General features: G+C 34.0%; 4 protein-coding genes across 7 annotated transcripts; 1 reads left to right on the plus strand and 3 right to left on the minus strand.

The window, feature by feature from the left end:
- Positions 218-3,120, minus strand: LOC18600886 (mitochondrial inner membrane protease ATP23). Its single transcript, XM_018118807.1, has 5 exons — positions 2,940-3,120; positions 2,256-2,377; positions 1,841-1,978; positions 1,637-1,720; positions 218-648 (listed from the first exon to the last, which is right to left on the minus strand). The coding sequence occupies exons 1-5, from the start codon at positions 3,022-3,024 to the stop codon at positions 514-516; spliced, it is 564 nt and encodes a 187-aa protein (XP_017974296.1). The 5' UTR covers positions 3,025-3,120; the 3' UTR covers positions 218-513.
- On the plus strand, positions 6,290-7,028 carry LOC18600887 (classical arabinogalactan protein 11). The gene has a single exon (XM_007031609.2). The coding sequence runs from the start codon at positions 6,392-6,394 to the stop codon at positions 6,875-6,877; it is 486 nt and encodes a 161-aa protein (XP_007031671.2). The 5' UTR covers positions 6,290-6,391; the 3' UTR covers positions 6,878-7,028.
- LOC18600889 (NF-X1-type zinc finger protein NFXL1) lies at positions 11,001-17,080 on the minus strand. Of its 2 annotated transcripts, XM_007031611.2 has the most exons (3): positions 16,872-17,080; positions 14,975-15,032; positions 11,001-14,700 (listed from the first exon to the last, which is right to left on the minus strand). In XM_007031611.2, exon 3 carries the CDS (start codon positions 14,611-14,613, stop codon positions 11,350-11,352), a length of 3,264 nt encoding a protein of 1,087 aa, XP_007031673.2. In that variant the 5' UTR covers positions 14,614-14,700; positions 14,975-15,032; positions 16,872-17,080; the 3' UTR covers positions 11,001-11,349. The 2 variants fall into 2 exon arrangements, with proteins under 2 accessions (XP_007031673.2, XP_017975584.1); XM_018120095.1 differs by lacking the exon at positions 14,975-15,032.
- Positions 18,068-20,547, minus strand: LOC18600890 (spliceosome-associated protein 49). 3 transcript variants are annotated; one of them, XM_018118670.1, is made up of 5 exons: positions 20,321-20,547; positions 19,990-20,038; positions 19,638-19,849; positions 19,233-19,410; positions 18,068-18,401 (listed from the first exon to the last, which is right to left on the minus strand). In XM_018118670.1, exons 2-5 carry the CDS (start codon positions 20,021-20,023, stop codon positions 18,073-18,075), a joined length of 753 nt encoding a protein of 250 aa, XP_017974159.1. In that variant the 5' UTR covers positions 20,024-20,038; positions 20,321-20,547; the 3' UTR covers positions 18,068-18,072. The 3 variants fall into 3 exon arrangements, with proteins under 3 accessions (XP_017974159.1, XP_017974158.1, XP_007031677.1); XM_018118669.1 differs by having other exon boundaries at positions 19,990-20,085; positions 20,321-20,544; XM_007031615.2 differs by lacking the exon at positions 18,068-18,401 and adding an exon at positions 18,546-19,117 and having other exon boundaries at positions 19,990-20,085; positions 20,321-20,535.

Genomic DNA, 21,100 nt, shown 5'->3' on the forward strand with positions numbered 1-21,100 from the left:
AGAAAACTCCATCAGATATAACAGTTATAACAAGTCAAATTTCAAATGCAGGGTTCACCAAAAAGCAGAACCTCTTTTGACTTGTGAGGTCATTTCTGAAGAACATATGCTTATTTTATTCATGCTAGAAAACGAATGATTGGAGAACCAACAGCATCTTATCAACCCAAACTTGAAGCAATAAAAAGCAAAAGGGATATTTGGGGAGGGTGAAAAGTTAGTGAATCCAACAAAATTGGTATAATGAGGATTCTTATTCTCTTAATCTGATCTCAATAACCATTGGTATAGAATTTGTGTAACATTCAGAAATGGTACAATCCTTTCCTTTCAGTCATCTCCAAGAGGGTTAAAAGACTTCTTAGAGAAATGAATACTCTCTTTAGATTGAAATGTATGCAATTAAAGAACCAGGGCATGTTCCTATCCTACAAAACAAATATAGGATTCTTTCCAGAATCATTAGAAATGATATGCCTAGCAGAAACTGGTTGGGATTGCTATGACCAAATTTCAAGGAGCTCTGTCAAAGGGCTTTGTGTCATTGTAACAGATATCCCACACGGCCTCCATGGCATCCTTTGCAGCTGCTTCGGAGCAGTAAGGGTTAGCAGTCACTGATTTCATAACTCTTCTTCTCACGCAGTCCTTTAAAACCAAAACTTAAATTACTTAGAGATAGAGAATATAGACGAGAAACTATATCAGAAAAACCATAGCTATGCTGCTGTTTGATAAAGTAAAAAAATTTAATGCTGAATTTACTGTAAAAATCGTTCGGTGTTGTACTGAAAATTAAACACTAAATAGATGTCTTGTTGATTTTTTCTTCTCAAGTATTTTACATTAATAAACGTTAAAATGGAAAATAAATAATTCCAAAGGAAAGAATATATGGTCAATGCAATTAAATGACAAATTTTCAGTTAAATAAGAATGAAAAGTGGTTTTTAAATTGAGTTATCCAACACATTGGAGAAAATTAAACCATTGAAATTTTTCATTTTCAATAGTTTATCAAACACAACCTAAGTTTAAGTAAATGATAAACAGCATATCTTTAAGACAATGTTAAAAAGAACACGTAAGGTAAAATACACAAATAAATGAGTTTTGTATAAAAAAGGAAAATCCTTGGTAAGATAAGCTCTGTTTTCCTCACAAACTTCTTTATTAGCTCTACAAATGCAGCATTGTAACAAGCTGGAACCAAGGGTGGTAAATGGGAAGAACTAGTTATTAAGGGCTGGTCCAACAACAAACAATGAATTGAGAAGTAGAGGATTAGCTCTTTTTAGGGGACTCAACTACTTAATGTTTTCTTTGACTTCAACTTCATAGCACAACTCCTACTTGAGAATTTGGTTTATAGGATGCTAACCCTCTACAAGATAACCAGACTTTGGCGATAAAACCAACTGATATAAACAACCTAGAGATAACCCTAAAATAATTTTAAGGAATTACATAAGTAAAATAGAAAAAAAATAACTAATAACTAACTTCAAGAGAAACAGGTCACTTGACTACCATCTTGCTGCCAACCGTACACTTAATTCAAATTTAAAATACCACTTAAGACAGACTTTAAATCTAAAATATCTAATGAAATGAAATAAGGGGGAAAATAACTCACTTGTTCATGGCCCCTTATCTTCATATAACCTCGCAGCAATTCCCGTTTGTAGTGGCAATCACCGCTTAGATGGCCAGCACGAATCTGTAATTATAGAAGAAAACATTACAACCTCTACTTACCAAATGTACCAAGAGAGACCACGTCTAAGGAGAGCCAAATGCAAAACATTAAACTATGTTAATTGCCCAGTTTGACACATACCTCACTACAGGCATGATGAGCACAGTTAGCCCAGTCCAAATTTGCAGCACGGCAATCATCATACGCATGAATAAGCTCGTGTATAACTACTTGATTGACCTCATCTTGCATGTTGATATGGTTGCTACACACCATTATCTAGAAACACGTACACATAAAAAATAGTGAATAGAAAAGGATTAACTATAATGAGCTGTTGCATCAACTTCAGAATCCTAGGAAATGATTTAACAAGAAAAACAAAGCTTCATAACAGCTTGTCAGCATATAAAAAGGCATTATAACTTAAACTCGTTATGTACAGTAATTCACTCTCAAACAGTCAAATTAGCATATTCAATAACCTACACTAGTCGGCCTAATTTTTCAAAGCACTATTTGTAAAGTTAAGACAAAAGGCAAAAAGATTTTTTACTCCTTCACCACGAACATAGCCTCCACTAATCTGGTTGTTGCAATGAACGGCCTTGATGAAATTATCCCCAAACGTGCACCCAGCTTTCTCCAAATGCTCCTTCAAAAATTTCACCATTGGAGCTATTCAAAATATATAAATAAAAAAATTAATAAATGGCCTATTCAATCATAGATAACCCTGTTTGGTGCTAAGTAATGCAGGGAAAAAAAGGAAGGAGAAAAATTACAAGAAAGAAAATTGGAAACTGAATCCAGAAAATCATTTATAAAAAAATCTTCAATTCTTGGTCATAAATCTCAGAAATGGAATTGATTAAAAACAGAACCCAAAACCCAGAAAACCTTAAACCCTGAACCCTGAATACTTGAATCTAAAAGCAACAAAATTTGACAATTCTAACATGCCTTTCCATAGAATTACCATTAATTCTGAACTGCTCATTAGCCAAAACCCCAAAAGAACTAAGAAAATGTCCTAAAACCCTAAACCCTGAACACTCCAATCCAGCAAGTAAAGCAACAAAATTGAACATCTCCCATATGCTTTTCCTATGAATTACCACCAATAATTCGAAATGGGTATTAGCCAAAACCTTTGAAAAAAACAAAAGCACTAAAACCTTATTAAATCCATGAAAATTATACATTTAACAAAAAAAAGAAAAGAAATTTGAAACTTTACTCCGGAAACTTCTTTGGATCATGTCTCGGCATTCATCAACGGTGCGTCCTTCTAATCCAGGTTTCGGGGCGGGTTCCTCTGCCATTTTTCTCTATTGGGTTTTTGGGCAGAGGATTGAGCAGCTCTCTAGCTGGCGGGTTTGGGTTTTCTCTTTTCAAGGGTTATTTACCATATTTTGTTTATCTTTTTAAGAAAAAAAAATTCTTTTTTTTTTCTATAAAAGCCAAGATCTTTTTTTTTTTTAATTTTTAGGGTTTTATGATGTAAATATAAAATATTAATAATTATATAGAATAACAAGAATAAGACACCATTAATTAATTCATCAAAAATCTAATATGTATATGTTTATATTTATTAAAATTATAATATTACACAGCATGCTTAACACATTTATTAAACAGAATTAAATTTTATATACATAATATGATTTAAAATTTGTTTAACTAATTAATACGATTAAATTAAAATATAATTTCATTATATAAATTTAAAATTAATAATTATAAAAACAACTAAAACAAAACAATAATATTTATCGAGTATGTGAAAGAACTTCAAATAAATCATTAAAGAATTTATTTTGATGTTAAACGAGTAACAAGTAGACACATTAATATCATTAATTAAATGCATAATAAATAGATAATGGATTATACAAATACACAATAACATGATTAACTAAATAAATTAAGTGAGTTTGATCCGTTTAAAATGAAATTGTAAAGTCTGATAATAAATTAGTAGGTTAATTATTGTTAGTTTTATTAGGAAAAAAAATTGATGATATTGACGAATTTGTTAAACATAAGCAATATGATTGCTTAATTTATTTAATTTAATTGTTGCAATTTAATGTCTTAAATAAGTATAAAGTATCATGAAGATGCCACCAATTTACCATTAATTGAGTTTTTTATTTTCTTAATAATCTGATTAATGTCATATGTTTCACATGTTTATTGGGATTTGGGGCAAAAAAAATATGAAGTCCATATGTCAATTATTCCATTTTAATATTCTTAATTGGAGCAATCATTTATAATTTTAAAAAATTATTGATTATATAGTATCTGATTATATTATTTTTGTTTATTTGTGAAAAATTATTAAAAGGTTTATATTTAATGCACTATCTGTGTATTAATAAATCAAATATTTTCATCTCATTAATAAATAAATTTAAAAGTTAAAACTCTTCAAAAATAGATATCGATAATTTTAAAAATATTTTGTTTTTGAACAATTTTGAACTTTTTTCTTTATATATTCATAAAATGACATTTCATAATTAAGTAATAATATATAAATATTATATACCGGCAATATATCAAGTATAAATTCATGATACTCTCGAGACAAAAACATGTAAGGTTGTCAACGGGTAGTATGCCCATTAATTTTGAAGTACTAGAATCCTACAACTATGCAAATATTTTTGAAAATTATTACTCTAATCTAAACCTTAATTCATACCCACTGATAATTACCTAACTTGTTTAAAAACTTAAGTAATATAAAAAAATTATTAAAATGCTCAGTCTTGTTCCTCCCTGTCTTGTATTGCTGGTTAATGTCCCTCATTATAGTCATAGCTTGATCTATTGCAGCTCTTAATTTCTTTGATGAAATTTGAAGCACACTGTCAGTTGAAGTATCCAGTTTCATTCTATCCTTTGCTGCTTTTGAATTGGTAGGGACAAGGCCCTTTACGGTAGACTAACAAGATGAAACTTTTGAACACCTAGGTCAAGTCAAGGAACTGAGCCAGGGATTTAAGCACTCATGACCAGAAAAAGAAGGAGTTGGTAGGAAGCGAGTTCAGCACCGACAAGAACTAACAACGACTTAGAAAAGGAAGACAAGAAGAAAGAGCAGCTAGGGGAAGAAAAGAAAAAAAGAAGTAGGACCGAAGGAGCGGTTGCGATTAAGGGAAAGGGAAAGGGGAGAAGAGAAAAACAAAAGAAGGAAAGGCTAGGGTCTACATATTAATATATTAATATTATTAAATAAATAAATAAAATCAAGATAATTAAGTTCGGGTGGCATGTATTCAAAGGATGGTGCCCAAATTTGATATGAGTAGTGAAATCACTACCCGTACTCATTTCAAACCCGCTTATAAAATACCTTGATCCTATATAACCGAATCAGGTATTTTATAACAAAATACTCATTGTCATCTATAAAAATATGTATGTTTGTATATATAAGATTAATATTTGAAGTATGGATATCGTATAGTTTTTATACCGTTAAGTAGGCCACCAAATCTTGATACTTTATTAATGAGGTAAAATGTGAATATTATTTTGAAGGAAGTAGAAGGTTGATATTAAAACTTGATGTTGTTATTATTATTATTTCCTTCAAAATAATATCCATTTTTTACCTCATTAATCAAGTATCAAGATTTGGTGACCTATGTAATGCATCAAATATTAATCCATATATATATATAGAGAGAGAGAAAAGATAGTTACATCCCTATTTTTTTCCAATTACCTTTTTATTTGTCAACTTTCTAACAAAAAGAAGCGGAAGGGTTGCCTGAGAAAGACAAACTCATGTTAAGGCCAGGTGTTTAAACGTGTATATGATTACATTTATTAAAAGTGTAATATTCGCTTAACACATTTATTAAACAAAATTAAATTTTATAGATTTAAAACTCATCTAATCGATTAATACCATTAAATTAAAACATAACTCTATTATGTAAATTTTAAAACCAATAATCATAAAATCAACTAAAACAAAGCAATAATATTTATTGAGTGTGTGAAAAATCTCCAGATAAATCATTTACCAGTTAGAAATTTGTTAATTATATAATTTCTGATTGCACTATTCTCTTTTGTTTACGAGAAATTATCAATTTGATACATTATCCGTATATCAATAAATCAAATATTACTATCTCATTAATAAATAAATTTAAAAATTAAAAATTTTTAAAAATAAATATGATTAATTTTAAAAATATTTTGTTTTAGAAAAATTTTGAACTTTTATCTTTATATTCATAAAATGGCATTTCGTAATTAAGTAATAATACATAAATACTATACTATAAATCCGAGATGACAACCTGTGTGTGTATATATATAGAGAAGAAAACTACATCCCCTTTGTATGAGTCTAATTTTTGCAAATTACCTCTTTATTTGTCAACTTTCTAACAAAAGAGCGCAAAAGAAGGGGAAGGGTTGCCCTAAAAAGGCAAAGCCATGTTGTGGCGAGGTGTTGAAGATTGATTTTCTCCCACAAATAAACCATCAAACTCGGTCAACCAAATTGTGTGCAAGGGTTCTCTGAAACTGTGTATATATACCTTCTGCCTCTGGCTTTTCTCAAATCATTCATCAGCATTGCAGTGTTTTTCTCTATACATCTTTAGAGAAACTACTGCATTCCTTTTGAATCACCTTCTAACGAAACAAAGAGAAGACATGGCACGTCAACTGATTGTTCTCGCCCTTGTGTTCGTGGCTGTTGCTGGGGCATTCGCCGCCGATCAGTCACCTGCGTCATCCCCATCATCTGCTCCCAAGGCTTCACCTTCAAAGTCGTCATCTTCTACACCTGCTGCTTCTCCCAAGTCGTCATCCTCCTCCCCATCTCCTTCCCCCAAGAAGTCTAGCAGCCCCGCCGCATCACCAAAATCCGCTCACGCCCCCGCCCAAGCCCCCAACACTCCTGCTGCTTCCCCCAAGAGCTCCACCCCAAGCCAGAGCCCCAGCGAGGACCCTTCCGCTGAGGCCCCCGAGCTCGCATCCCCTCCTGCCCCAACCGACGAGGCCCCTGCTTCTGGCCCTTCTGCTGACGGCCCTACAGCTGATGGCACTCCCGCACCAGCACCAGGCAACTCTGGTGCCGCTGCTCTCAAAGCCACTGGCATCCTTGGTGTTGCAGCTCTTGCCGGGTTCTTCTTCTGAGCTTGACATGGCACATGCACGGAGGGTTTTGAGGATGCTTTTCTAATTTTGTATGTTATCAAGTAAAACAGTTTTATTTGTTTGTGAAATCAGTTCTTAGAGTCCTCAGATGAAGGCTCTGATTCTTAATATATTTTGTTTGTGAACTATATAGTATTTGGAAAAAAAATTTTATTTTAATTTTATATTAAATTATAAGATTATATACCTTCTTCGCACCCATCTAATTTATAAACCAACCTAAATAATTATAATAAACAACTTAATGTCCATTAAAATTACACGTGAATCTATCTCTTTAATTATTTAGGTAAAATTATTTCATTAAAGTTCCGTTCGTTAATCGGAAAATAGCTTCTTAATCAAATATATATTTTGTGGAAAGCATTTTCTTGAAAACATAATTTTTGTGTTATTTAGATTAAATTTTGAAGAAAAAAATCATTGTTTGGCAATTAATAAAAAAACTATAAACCTTTCGTAAGATTTATTATTTAAAAACTATCAACATTTTCATTAACTTCAACATTTTTTGTACAAGATTTTCTAATATATATATATTAGGATTGATAGTGTAATTAGTAGGAAATTTGTACTTTAATTAGAGTAAAGTGTAACTAGTTAGTTCAAGTTAGTTTGTTAGGAATTATTTTTACCAAGTATGTTTACTGTTTTTAACAGATTGTGTTCAACTTGGACAAATTTCCCCTCATTCTGTTAGTTTGGTAATTGTTCATCGGCACCTTTAAATGCTAATGGGTTTCAGTCACAAATGATGGAAAATAACAGTTCATAAGTTCTCCCAAATTGAATCTTTGCATTTAATTATTCCACAATTTTCAGAGCAAGAGGTAAGTCTCAATGGTTGAAATCTCATTCTTGATTAATCGAATCTTTTTATTTTTAAAACCGATTATGACTGATTTTTTATTTTTCAAATTTCTCGACTATTCGTTAAATTCAAAACTTATCGAAAATCCACAATCGTTGCTCTTTTTTCATCACTCCAATTATCATGGATCAATGATTATTAATGTGGACAAAATGCGATAACTTGATTGTGGCTTGACTTCTTGAATCCATCTCATCACCAAAATTGTATCAACGGCATTTTTCATAAGCGCAAAAGGAATTTCCAGAAGTAAAAGCTTTTAGAACAAGCATGGTTGCTCCAAAGAACTCTAAAACAATGGGCAAACAATCAACAGCGTTAATAGGGGGAAATAATTGAGGAACATAGATAATAAAGTGGAACAAAAGCTGATGGGAAGAAGCTTCCAACATAAGAGCCATGGAAAGCCAAATGGACATCCCATTTTGAATGTAGAAACACAAGATTCTGGCTTGTGGAGTAGTTGTGTTTGTTGAAGGGGCTGCCCTAGCCCTTCCATTACCGTTTGTTGGATATGTTCCTTCTTACCTATTATTTAAACAGGGAAAACGAACAGCAGCAGGGCAAGGGGCAGCAAGCTTTTGCGTTTGTCGAGTGAATTCTTTCCTTGGTTCCTACGCCTAAATAATGTTGGAATGCAGGCCATTCAGCAACTACAGTGAAGAAGAGTACCGCATGCAGATTCAACAGAAAACACTGTTCTAATGACTGTGTTCTTAGGATATTTTCCAGAGTCTAATGGGGGAACTTGATACGGAGGCAGGGGCGGAGGGTAATGTGGCCCCCCCAAATTTTAAATTTTTTTATTATATATATATATATATATTAACGATCCATCTAAAATTTTTAAAAGTTTTTATTTATTATATATTTTTTAATGATCCGTTTCAAAATTTATGGAATTATTTATTTATTATATATTTTTAATGATTTCCTCAAAATAAATTTTTATTTTAATATTAGTAAAAATAATAAAATCAACTCATAAACCGTACTTAATTTTATCATAATTTAAGTTTTTTTACACCTTTATCTCCCTCTTTCTTTTTCTCTTTTGTTTTTTTATTTTTACTTTAATCTTTTTCCTATAACTCATCATTAAAATACATTTTATTTTTCAAAAAATATTTATGAGCTTTTGAACTTTGATAAGGAATAATGGGGACCACTCACCATCATTATGTGAAATTAAGAGAAAGTAAAGTTTTTTTTTTATTTATATTATTTAACTATTTATATATTTAACTATTGTATAAAATCTTGTATATCATGTTTAACTATTTATATTTTATACACTATAGTTTTATATTTAATATTTTAAATTTAAATAAAATAAAAAATATTAAATATTAGTTACACATTGATTGAGGTATGATCTTAGGTTTCTTTATATTAGTGGTCTGATGTGCTTGTCTTTCTTTTTGTTGGACATTTTTGTTCTCTTTGAACAGCTATTATAAGTTTTCAAATGGTTTAGGAGTCTTTAGTCAATTAAAGGTTTAATAAAAACACTTTTCAAAGAAAAAATTTTTTAATTTGATTAAAGCATGACTAAATTCTAAATAATTCTTTTACACTTAAACAATCAAATTCAATAGTTCAAATAATAAAAAAGAATAATATGAATCAAAACATCCTCGACTCAATTTTGAAAAAATATATGTTTTTCAAGTAAAATCCGATATTTATAAAACTATTATAAGTCTTTTTTTTATTTTTTTAATTTATATGTTATATAAAAATATTATATATTATGAATCTCTTAATTATTTCTTAAGTTCAACATATTAATTTTAAAAATTTTTAATTCTTATACTTTTTTCGTCTTTAGGCCCCCAATAAAAATTAACTAGTTCCGGAAGGGCGTTACCCTTTTTCTTAATGCAATTGCTCACCCAATTGCACTATCCAAACCACCATGTTTTATTGTTCTTTATCCTTGTATCCTGTAACAAAACCACTTTAAACTTACTACAAATTACTGCAATCCTAGTGTAATTGAGAATTTGATTATCCATGTATAGAAATGTGAATTAACACCTTATTGACTCTAAACCAAATTAAGTTTTCTTGAAAAATTATATATATGATAACTCTCTTTAAATTCCCTCATTTTCTCCCTGAGTTTTCCTGAGAAAAAAAATGGAAGAATCAAACTGACCAACATTAATACAGAAAATTATGAGCTTTCACCGTTTCAACAAAAATAAAATAAAATAAACTAAAAGAAAGCTTCAACCAGTTTCAGCAACTCTCACGTGCTTTAAGCAGAAAACATGCAGAAAATTATCAAAATAAACAATGAAATTCAAAATTGTAAACATCATTAACAAAAAATATGAAAAAACTAAAATATTCTTTTTTTTTTCTCATATAATGCGATCAGTGCACTCCCATTCGCCGGTTGACCACCCCATGGCAAGTGCTCCCTATGAGAGGGAAGCACCAAATCGGTGCTCCTTTCCTTGTGCAGCACTAGATCGGTGCTCCTTCCCTTGGGGACCATTGACTGGTGCTCCCTTCTCTTAAAGAGCCACCAGATCAGTGCTCCCTCCTTGGCTTAAATTTTTTTTTTGGTAAAAATATAAAAAATATAATTTATATAATAATAATTTTTAAAATTAATATAAAATAAAATTATCTTTTCAATATTATCACATCATCAAACTGAACGTATATGTTTAGTGAAAGATTTTAAGACAGATTGTCCATTTTCAAAATTGATGAACTTGTATAAAATTTCTTTTAAAACTTAAAGAAGTCTAGGTAGTTTACCCTATACCCTATATACTATGATCAGGATGAAACATAATTCACATAAAACACGAAATGTGCCTAAAATTCTCAAATGACAAGACAGAAGAAGGAAACCACAAAATTAAAATTATGCAAGTGCAATCAGATATATGAAATAAAGGAAAAAACCTGACAGAGATCATACATTTAACACACACCTTCCAAATAAAGCAGCACGTTGTGGTTGTTCCTACAATTAAACTCAGTAAGCGGACCACTCCATCTTCTATTAACTTTAACACAAACCTTCTATATGATTCTTCAGCTGTGGCTGTTTTTATAACAGAAGCTCAGGAAAGAGACCCCTCCATATCAAGTCAATGCTGCCATCCATTGAATGGATGCACAAGCAACAATACCAGAAGACAGGATGATAACTATTACCTAAAAGCTCTCTTTTGTAGGTACAAACTACCATTTTATCAAATCCAAAAAGACATAAAAAGCAACTTGTATTAAGCTTTCATTCTTCTATAGCGATAAAAGATTGTTCTCATGCAATAAAAAATTGGAAACAAGGTTGAACATGTAGCTACTTTCCAATGCAACAAAAATTCATCTACACAGCAAAAGAGGAAAGGCCTTGGTGTAAAAAATGAAAAAAAAAAAAAAAAGAAGAAAAAATTTAGAAAGATCATACTCACACCCTTTTGATAATATTGGGTGTAAAGTAGACAAGTAAAAACCAAACCACAATATTTCCAACCATTTTTATCTTAAATGAAAATGGGCAACCCCATCACCCTGACCACAAGCTTATTGCTATTTTTCTCTTTTCTCTCTCTCATTCATAAGCCTTTTCCCAATCATCCACTACTTCCAAAGGCTCTGGTTCATTAAAATCCCCACCAGGTAGCCCAGCTGAATTTGACTTGGCAGTATTTGAATCTATACCTGAATTGGATAGAACTCCAGCAGGTTTTGAAAGATCTTCAGTTTGAACTGTTCTAGAAGATGAGCTTACACCTGTTTCAGAATCAAGAACACTCCAGCGGTTAATTGAAGCAGCAATTGGAGTTTCTTTCCCTTTCCAGACAGAGCCCAAATCAGAAGTGCCACCAAAAGATTCTTCATCACCCCAAGAATCTTCCCTCCAACCAAGCTCCTCCACTACAGCCTTCTTCCACGGATTCCCTTTTAAAGCTGAATTTTGCCCTGCTCCTCCCCATGCATTATTAGCAGTTGATGCTACTGATGCTCCAGCATTTTGAACAAAGATAACAACCCCATAATAAACTGAGCCATGATCCAACCTCCTCATTGCAGTTGCAGCTCGAGCAGGATCACTAAATACAGCCAATGCATTCTTGTCATTCAACCAAACAAGTTCACACTCCCCACCAAACCTCAATACCAATGCACTTATATCTGCTTCTCGGGGCAAATCTAGGAAAGAAACAACAAGCCTCGGATCCATGTCTACCAGAGGATCAAAAACTGGTGGATGTAGTGCCCCAATACTGGTTGCCCCCTTAACCCCAAGGATACGAGGTGGTGGTTTGGATTTGGGAGTAACATGAACCACAACAAAACGCTTGGGCTCCCAACCAGCAGCACTAACAGAAAGCTTCCATCTTTCTGCTATTATCCTGACCGCGTCTCTCTTATCCTTCAGCATTGGACAGAAAACATGAACCTTCAGACCTGTTGCTGTTCCTCTGTTCTTGCCAAGTACCAAGAATTTGCATCTCTCTTCTATAGCTAGAACCCACTTTGCATCACGCCTATATAGGTCAGAAAGTAACTCAGATGTAACTGAATTCTCACCAAAATGAAGGGCATCCAAATTGGGGGGAGTAATGTTGAATGCATCTTCAAGAACCCGTTTACGCTCCAACTTAGCACATTCATCATCACACATAAGCTTCCTTTGTCCTAGAGGAATCTTCTTGCCAGTTGAATCCACTGGTTGAAGGGCTACTGGCAATTTTTGGATAATAGAAGCTTCATAAACTGTATCAGCATTGAAACTGCTAGTAAAGCCCCCAGCATCGCAAGGAACAGTGGCAGTTATCCGACTACAAGAACACGCGATAGTGACTCGAAAATCACACCTAACATCAGGACATGGAGCAGAGGGATGACAAGGTGCAGTACATGTGTGCCTGCAGTCTCTCCGAGGGGCACCACATGTCTGCCCACAAGAAATCCTGATACCTGGTTCAGATCCAGAAGAGATATCACATGGCGCTGGGTGACAAGTTCTCCCACAGGCATGCAATCCACACTGCCGGGTCTTGCCGCAGAGCTTGTTGCATCTAATATCTTTTGATCCACAAGGAATGTTCCGAAGAACAACATGTCCTCCAATGCACTTCTTTGCCACAGGCACGGAACAAGGTGGACAATCACCAAAGTGGCAGCTGTGAGAAGATGAATGACCACAAGCTTGTGGAACTGAGCATGGGAGTTGACATGAAGGAGGAGGTGTACCACAAGGCAATGGAGGAGGAATTGAAGTTCTTCCACAAGCACATGTCAAATCAGTGAAAATTGTTTCAAAGCATGGAGGGCAGTGGCCACTATGACAAAGAGATTCACAAGAATGCTGCCCACACCTTAGCTTTTTCCCACATGCCATTTGGCAAAAGTGTGGATCCCAATCACCAGAGGGAAGATTATTCGAGTTTGAAAGAAGACAGCATCGCTCACTACATCGGTGTCTACCACAATTCTTCTTACGCCCGCAAGGCTTGTCACATGTAAATCTCTCATTCTCAAGTGTTGTTTTGTAGCATTCCACCCTCCGAGAAGTTGCTCCACATTGGCATTTTTGAGTGACAACAACTGAACAAGATGGACAATCCCCAGAATGACATACTTGGTCACATTGGTGCACTTCACAGGGAAGGAACTTTTCACATACCTCTGAACAAGTTGGAATTGGGTCCAAACAACTTTGCCTTTGCTCTTGCAAGCTTGTTTTCCCACAGTAACAAGACTTAATCTTGTTTGGCATTAACTCACAATCCCCACAATGACCAGGATGACAAATCTCAGCACAGTTATGATTGCCACATCTAAGCTTATTTCCACAAGTTGAACTACACGAAAAAATACCATCTTCTGTTTTCACTTCTCCCTTCACAGCCATGTCTCCACATATGACAGCTTCAACTTTTTTCCTGCAGAAGCAGGGGGCATTAATCGGAACCTGGCATGGATCACAAGGTCCCACATGGCATATCAGCTCACACCGATGACGCCCACACTCAAGAAGCTTATCACAGCACTGTCCACAAGTAAGAACCGACTGTCTATCAAAGCATCTGGTTGTAATAACTTTCTTCCCACAAGGACACAACCGTGGTGGAGAAAACGCCTTACAAGGAGGGCATGGACCAGGGTGACACTGCAAAACACAAACATGAGGACAAAGCTCATCCTTCATCACCCCAGCACCAAGTCCCAGCACCTTCTCAAGTGGCTTCCCACAAGGCTCCCCACAAGAATGAGGTGTCAAGTACAAATCAGAAGGCGGGTCTGTCCTCTTCCCACAGAAGCAAATATATCGAATCTCCTTAGACGATATCAACTGCACAAATTGGCAACCCGGACAACGCCAATTAATTCCCTGATTCTTCTCCGCCACTAAATCAACAGAAGTGGGTGCCCTAGCCCACTTCTTAATACAATTAAGGTGAAAAATGGAGTAGCAACTCGAGCACGACCATATGGGGGCAGACCTCCGTACTGTATCATAACAAATCATACACTCAACCGTACTCCTGATAAGCTTGTCTTGAATTTCTTGCACAAGCTGTGGCAAATTTGGATCAATCTCCTTTACCACCACATGATTCTCACTCCTTTCCTTTTCCTTATCTCTCCTATGATTTGTGGACCGACCAATTTGTCTATTCCTATTATCATTTCGAGTTGAGGTGTGGTTAACAATTGGAGTTGAATTAGAGGCGCCTGGTGAACTGCTTACTACAGTGGTGGTTGTAGATGAAGATCCTCTAGGAACCCATTCTTGACGAGTGCTTTGGGAAGGGTTTCTTGGTCTATTTCGACCTTGAAAGCTCATGGTTTCAGAGTTTGACATCAACAAACTTTGTCAATCCGATTGAATTGTTTTTGATAAATGAGAAGATCCAAACACTAGCTTTAGCTTTGATTCCTCCTCCTAAAACTGCAATACCACCAATCAAATAACATTTATCAGAAATCATAGCAATACGTTTGTTCCCAATAACAGAGACAAACAAGAATGAAGACTACAAATTGATTTTCAATTAACAGAGATACATTGGTGACTTAATTAAAAAATCTAAAAAACAGAGAGCCCAAATCCATGAATTATGAAAAGAAAGCGGTAGAGAAGAGTAGGGGTGTGCAAATGATTGATTCTATGCTAAAATTCCAAAAGCAAAAAAAACCGAAAAGAAAGCAGTAAGGATACGTACAAGATAGTTTAAAGCAGTATAAAACTGCCTTTCAGCCAATGCCTGTATGCAAAATTTACTGCATAAAAGTAAAAAACAGAATTAGCTGAAGTTTTATTGACTTCTTCACAAGAAAAATAAATAAATAAAAACCAGAGTTTTTGAGTGAAAAAACAACACAATCATCCACTTAAGACAAATGTAATTCTATTTGATCAAAAAAGAAGTAGGACAACAAGACACAAATCACATAAGAAGCACTGGCAGTCCTATTTAAGAAATTATCTCGCAGAAAAGAGATGAAATAAGTATACAACCAACATTCAAATTATCATCTTTTCCTTATGTTTTCTCACCTATCTTGTTTTATTTCTTTCTTCTCTTTTGCCTACTTTCTTTTCAACTATTAGTCATTGTCAGTCCCTAAGGAGCAGAATATTCCAAATAACAACCAGAGTTCTACAGAACAAACTCAGTCTTTTCAATCCACGTCACTAAGTACAATAATACTACTATAAGTCATGGGCACCCAGCTCAAAAAGTGGAATTCACTCTTAGGTACAGTTTGAAGACAATCAGTCTGTCTATGCCTTCTAAGAAGTAAAAATTCTTTTCACAAACGAAGAACAAGTTCATAATCTCAGCAGATAAATAGTAAATCTAGTAACTTGCGTAAACCTATTACTTCTTTTCTAACATATAAATTCTTTCAATTTGCATTGTCACTGTCTACCTTTAAAAAGCTAGAGGATTATAACAGCAATTTGCATAAGTGACTCTTCTGGAACAAATTCAACAGCTTTAGTAGCACACTACATACCAAATTTGATAAATTCTAGAACTTTAGTCATAAATCTACAATGAATGGTGGCACATGCATGTATATGAACTTTTGATATCTTGACGTTGATTACATGTCCAGGCAGAAAAAACCCCGGCTTATGGTTGTGAATTAGCCCATCCTTGTTATACATGTAGCACAGTTCCTTCCAATTATCACCTAGTTTACCAAACTACCTAGGAGGTTAAGTAAAACCGAAGGGTGAAAAGTACGTGCATTCACGGGAATAACAGAGTGAGGATATAGAAAGTTTAACTTTCAATATCCAACATTTCAACAAAAACTAGACTTGGAAGCGATAGCTAAAATTAACTCAACATGCAGGCAGCAGAAGGGTCAAAATCATAAAATCAATCACAAGGATCTTCTTTCAATACGCAGAATGTCAGCTTGCAAATCCAAAAACAAAACAGTAGATTTATACTTGGCAATAAAACAGATTAACAGAAAGAAAGTAAAGAAGAAAACATGAAGCAGTAGATTTATACTTGTTTTTGATCCATTTGCTTATGTTCTTAACAATGAATTTATACTCTTTTTTTGTTGTAAATTCAAGTTGAGGTTTGACAAAGGTTAGACATTAAATTGGTTTAGATTAGATCCATGGCAGCACAATTTTGAAAGCTTTGAAATTATGCACATAAGTAAATATGAAAAGTTTGGCTTAGAACCACCATTAATTCCATATTGAAACAAATAGAGTAAGAGCAATGATCGTGAAATTACATCATTGCTAACAAATTTCGGGAAAATGTTTCCATCCCAATACCAGAAGAAATTAAAAGGAACTGATAATTAAGATAATAGTCTTCAGATAACAATTAATGAAAGGGAAAAATTGTGCAGTGGTTCCTTTTTTGTTTGTTCTCCTAATCCATCACCTCTAGATTGATAAACTCCTAGAAATTTAGTGACGCTTGATTCCTTGAAAGGCTTAATTTGACATTATAATCGGTTGAAGAACTATGATTCGAACATTTGTGAGAGAGAAACTCAAAAAACCAAATCCAAAGAGAGAGTGAATGACAACAAAACACAGAGAGAAAGAGATAGAGAGAGAATCTGGGTCTTTCTTACCTCAATTCGTGGCTGTCGGATGAATAAAATGAAGGATGGGCGGCTGGGCGGGGAGCGGCGATTGTGCTTGAGCCGGTGGGCCGCCGGAAAGGGGGAAAGCAAAGGGGAATAGGGATTTAGGGTAAACTTGTTCGTTCTGGTCGGGAGTCGGGACAGTTTGTCTCCAGGGTGATATCTTTGGACGCGTTGAATCCTTTTATAACATAAAAGACACCTCACAATTTCTGAAAATGACGTAAATACTTAAATAGTCCCAATCTCTCTTGTAAATTTCACTTCTCATTTTTCCAAATTCGACATTAATCCTTCCAAATTGAATTTTACATTTTAACCCCTAAGGTGCCTCTTTATAGAAAACTATAAATATTATGTAAATCTAAAAATCATTTAATTTAATATAAAATAATTTTATTTTTTATATTAATAAAATTTAAAGGTTAACTAATATAAATGTATTGTAGCATCATCTCCAGCACAGAAACCAGTTAGCAACTGAAAATTTTTAAAATTTATTTGTAATTATTGTAGTTTTAAAAGCAATCACAATTTGAGATTTTCACTATCCAAAATTTTAAAAATTTATTTGTAATTATTATAGTCTTAAAAACAATCACAATTTGAGATTTTCACTATCCAAATATGTAAAAATATGTTCATTAAATTCTAATCCAATACATCTCATTACTCCATAAAAAATTACACAATGTGATAAATCTAATTTTTATATAATAATTTATAAAAATTGTATCTATGTACTTTACAAAATATATCGATATTACAAATTTTCTATTATTTATGTTGATATATGAACATTATTCATACCGATATGATACTTAACTGAACTGACTTTGACAAATTCTTGCCATTGTGATATTGAATTTGATGTCATGGCATTATCCCCCCACCACCCCATCATCCCAACCTTTTTCTTGTTTTTCATCTCTGTTCTTTTTCCCTGCCCATCCCAACAAACCCCACCCATGACTCCGACCTAACCAATCACCTCACTCATGCCAGCCCGCACGACTTAACCGTCAAGGATCTTATAACTCAAATCTCATCTCTCTCAACTTGGGAGAAGAGCAACCATGGTGCACCTCCCAAAGTTGACTGCTGGCATGACAGCTATAACAGCCCTCTCCACCCCAACCCTAAACTCAAATTTTGGAAATTTTGAAGAAAAAATTGGTAATGTGTGAAGTCAATACCTGTTACTTACCTTGAATGAATTCCTCCTTTGGCTGACTGGGGCATAAATTAGTTCAATTGTTGTAAATTTAGGTTTCCCTCTGTTCTGGGAAAGTTTTGTTCTGTGATTTAATACAGATTTAACCAGAAAAAAAAAAAAAAACAACTGCCGCTGAAACAGTTGTGACTGTGATGCCCCATTAAGCCTGATATTTTCCACATCCATGCAATTTTGTGGCCACAACACGCTGCTAAGCACATGAATGCCATTCACACAGAAATTGTGGTGGGATTGTTGAAACCAGGAATCGTGACTGCTACCCCACGTCATGGAAAGGGAGACTGGAGCCAATAATACAGTAACAAGAAAACCACAATAAAAAATGGCTAGAAAACGAGTATCTACAACACATCATTATAGCAGCTCCTCGCTCACTACAGATCATAACAAACCAAAAAGAAAAAACAAACAACAATAAAACAAAGTAACCACAAACTGCAATATGGCGCTCTAATTCTTTTGATTCAAAAAGAAAGATATAAATCCAATCCACATACCCTTTTGTACAAGCCTTTCAGTGAACGCAACGCAACCAAGAATAAAGTAATTTGCTATTTCAACTTTTGTTCTCAGCCTATAAATAGCAAAGCAACCATAACTATCGAAAAGGAACCAAATACAACATCCGAAAGTGAGAGAAAGATGAATTAGCACCACAACAGAATGAAGCTCATGTATGTCCAACACAACAAACAATGCTAGGCACCTATGAAATAACTTACAACCTATAATTACTCCAACCCTTCTTCTTACAAACAACTGTACCACCTATCTTGTCTGAATGACTACAATGGTCAAGCAATTTTCAGTGCAACCTATAATAAATATCAGTAATAGGAAAATGAAACTGGGTCACTTGTGTCATAGCGGCGTGACCTAAGGCGACCAATGCTATCCAATGTTGCCCCAAAAACCCTTCGACCGTATTCATAATTCGTACCACTAAAATGTGATCCATACTCATTAGAGTGGTGAGATACACCAGGGAGAGGCGGCACTGGATGAAAATCAAGCTTTTTAGCAATCATAAAACTTAATGGGCCAATCAAGTGACACTTTCTGACAAAAAGCAAGAAGATAATAGTGGAAACAAAGAAGAGAAGACATCTCACCTTGGGAGTAATGTGAAGGATTATCTGGAATCCTACAAGGGGTTGATAACCTCATTGGCTGCTGAGAGATTTCCATGTGGTTAAGTGCTCCAGAGTAATGCCTCGACTTGTGGGATGAATTGGATGCAGCCATGGCTGCATTCGGAGGATTCTGCGAAGCCTTGTCTTGCCCAGAAATCTGTTAAGGAATTCAGTCAATATTACATGCCTATACAAGCCCAGAACTAAAAGATTATGACTCTATGGTAAAGGTATATCATTCCATTTATCCAGCTGCCAATTTGTATAACCAAATTTGACATGTAATTATACAAAACAAGGCTAGCAGAGCCAAAATTCTATTTAGAAATTCTATTCAGAATTCAGTCAATAATAGATGATAAACAGCCATTCTTATAGACTCACAGCAAATTTCAAGGTTCGATTGTAGAGAGTAACAAGGCCAGAAAAAAGCCTCACAGCATACTCAGCAACCTCCTCGGTTTCGTATTCAGCAAAGGCAAAACCTTTAGGCTTATCAGTTTCCTTGTCTCGAGGAATGTACAAATCCACTACTCTCCCTGCTTGAATAAGAATATCGTACAGAACTCTGTCGCTAACCCTCTCATCCAAATTACCTTCGCTCCCAAAAATAAAATAACAATAATAAGAAAATTTTCATATTTTAAATAAATCCCAATTCGAACTTTGAAAAGATCCAATTCTTTTGATAAATAAATAGCATATAAAATTGATCTTAAAAAGCCAAAGAACTGACCTATGTAGACGCTGCAGCCAGAATTCCCCGCCATTGTTGTTGGAAAACCCTAATCGGAAAAGCAACGACCTGCGATGAGATATCCTTTCTTTCTCTCTGAAAAGTATAAATAGAGAAATACCAGAGCCACTTTGAGTGAAAAAGGAAAGCAATGTTGAATTGTATTAGGACTCACAGTTCCTATATTATAATGGATTTGACCAATACCCATTATGCTGACATGTTTGGTTTGGCTAGAATTCTTTATTTCAATGAAAAACCAAAACCAAAGAGAGAGTGAATGACAACAAAACACAGAGAGAAAGAGAGAGAGAATCTGAGTCTTTCTTACCTCAATTAGTGGCTGTCGGATGAATAAAATGAAGGATAGGCGGCTGGCCGGGGAGCGGCAATTGTGGGCGAGCCGGTGAGCTGCCGGAAAGGGGGAGAGCAAAGGGTATTAGGGATTTAGGGTAAAGTTGTTCGTTCTGGTCGGGAGTCGGGACCGTTTTTGTCTCCAGGATGATCACAAAGATCCAAACCTGAGAGCTTAAGGTTAATGAAATAATGTAAAAAATATGATATAATAATAATAATAATAACAATAATAATAATAATAATTTAGACTTTTTTATAATAATATGAGCCAATAGCTGTGGCACTCTAGATTTTATATAATAATTAATCATTTTCATTTTTTCTTTTAGACTTTTCTTTAAAAAAAAAATTGCTTCTTTATTTTTCTCACTACTTTTTATGAATTGCACATGGGAATAATTTAACATGTAAATATAATTTTTTATAATAAATTTTAAATTTTTAGTAAATTAATCAATCAATAAATAATAATATAAATTTAGTCAACAATTAAATTTTCATACAATTTCTTTGTAATAGTGGACTAGAACATGAAGAGATAGTTTTGCTGCACATGTGTTGCACATAGATAATTTAGTACGTGCCAATTATAATAATGAAAATAATAAATTATAAATTTTGATTTGATTAATCTCCTATTAGTTTACATTTAAAAGTATAGGAACATGAAAAATATATCCAAGTAAAAAAAAAATGTATTTCATGAAAAACAATACAATTAAGGTTCCGTTTGTTTTTCTGAAAAATACTGATT

Source organism: Theobroma cacao, chromosome 4 (genome assembly GCF_000208745.1).
Source record: "Theobroma cacao cultivar B97-61/B2 chromosome 4, Criollo_cocoa_genome_V2, whole genome shotgun sequence".
NCBI classification, from domain to species: Eukaryota; Viridiplantae; Streptophyta; class Magnoliopsida; order Malvales; family Malvaceae; genus Theobroma; species Theobroma cacao.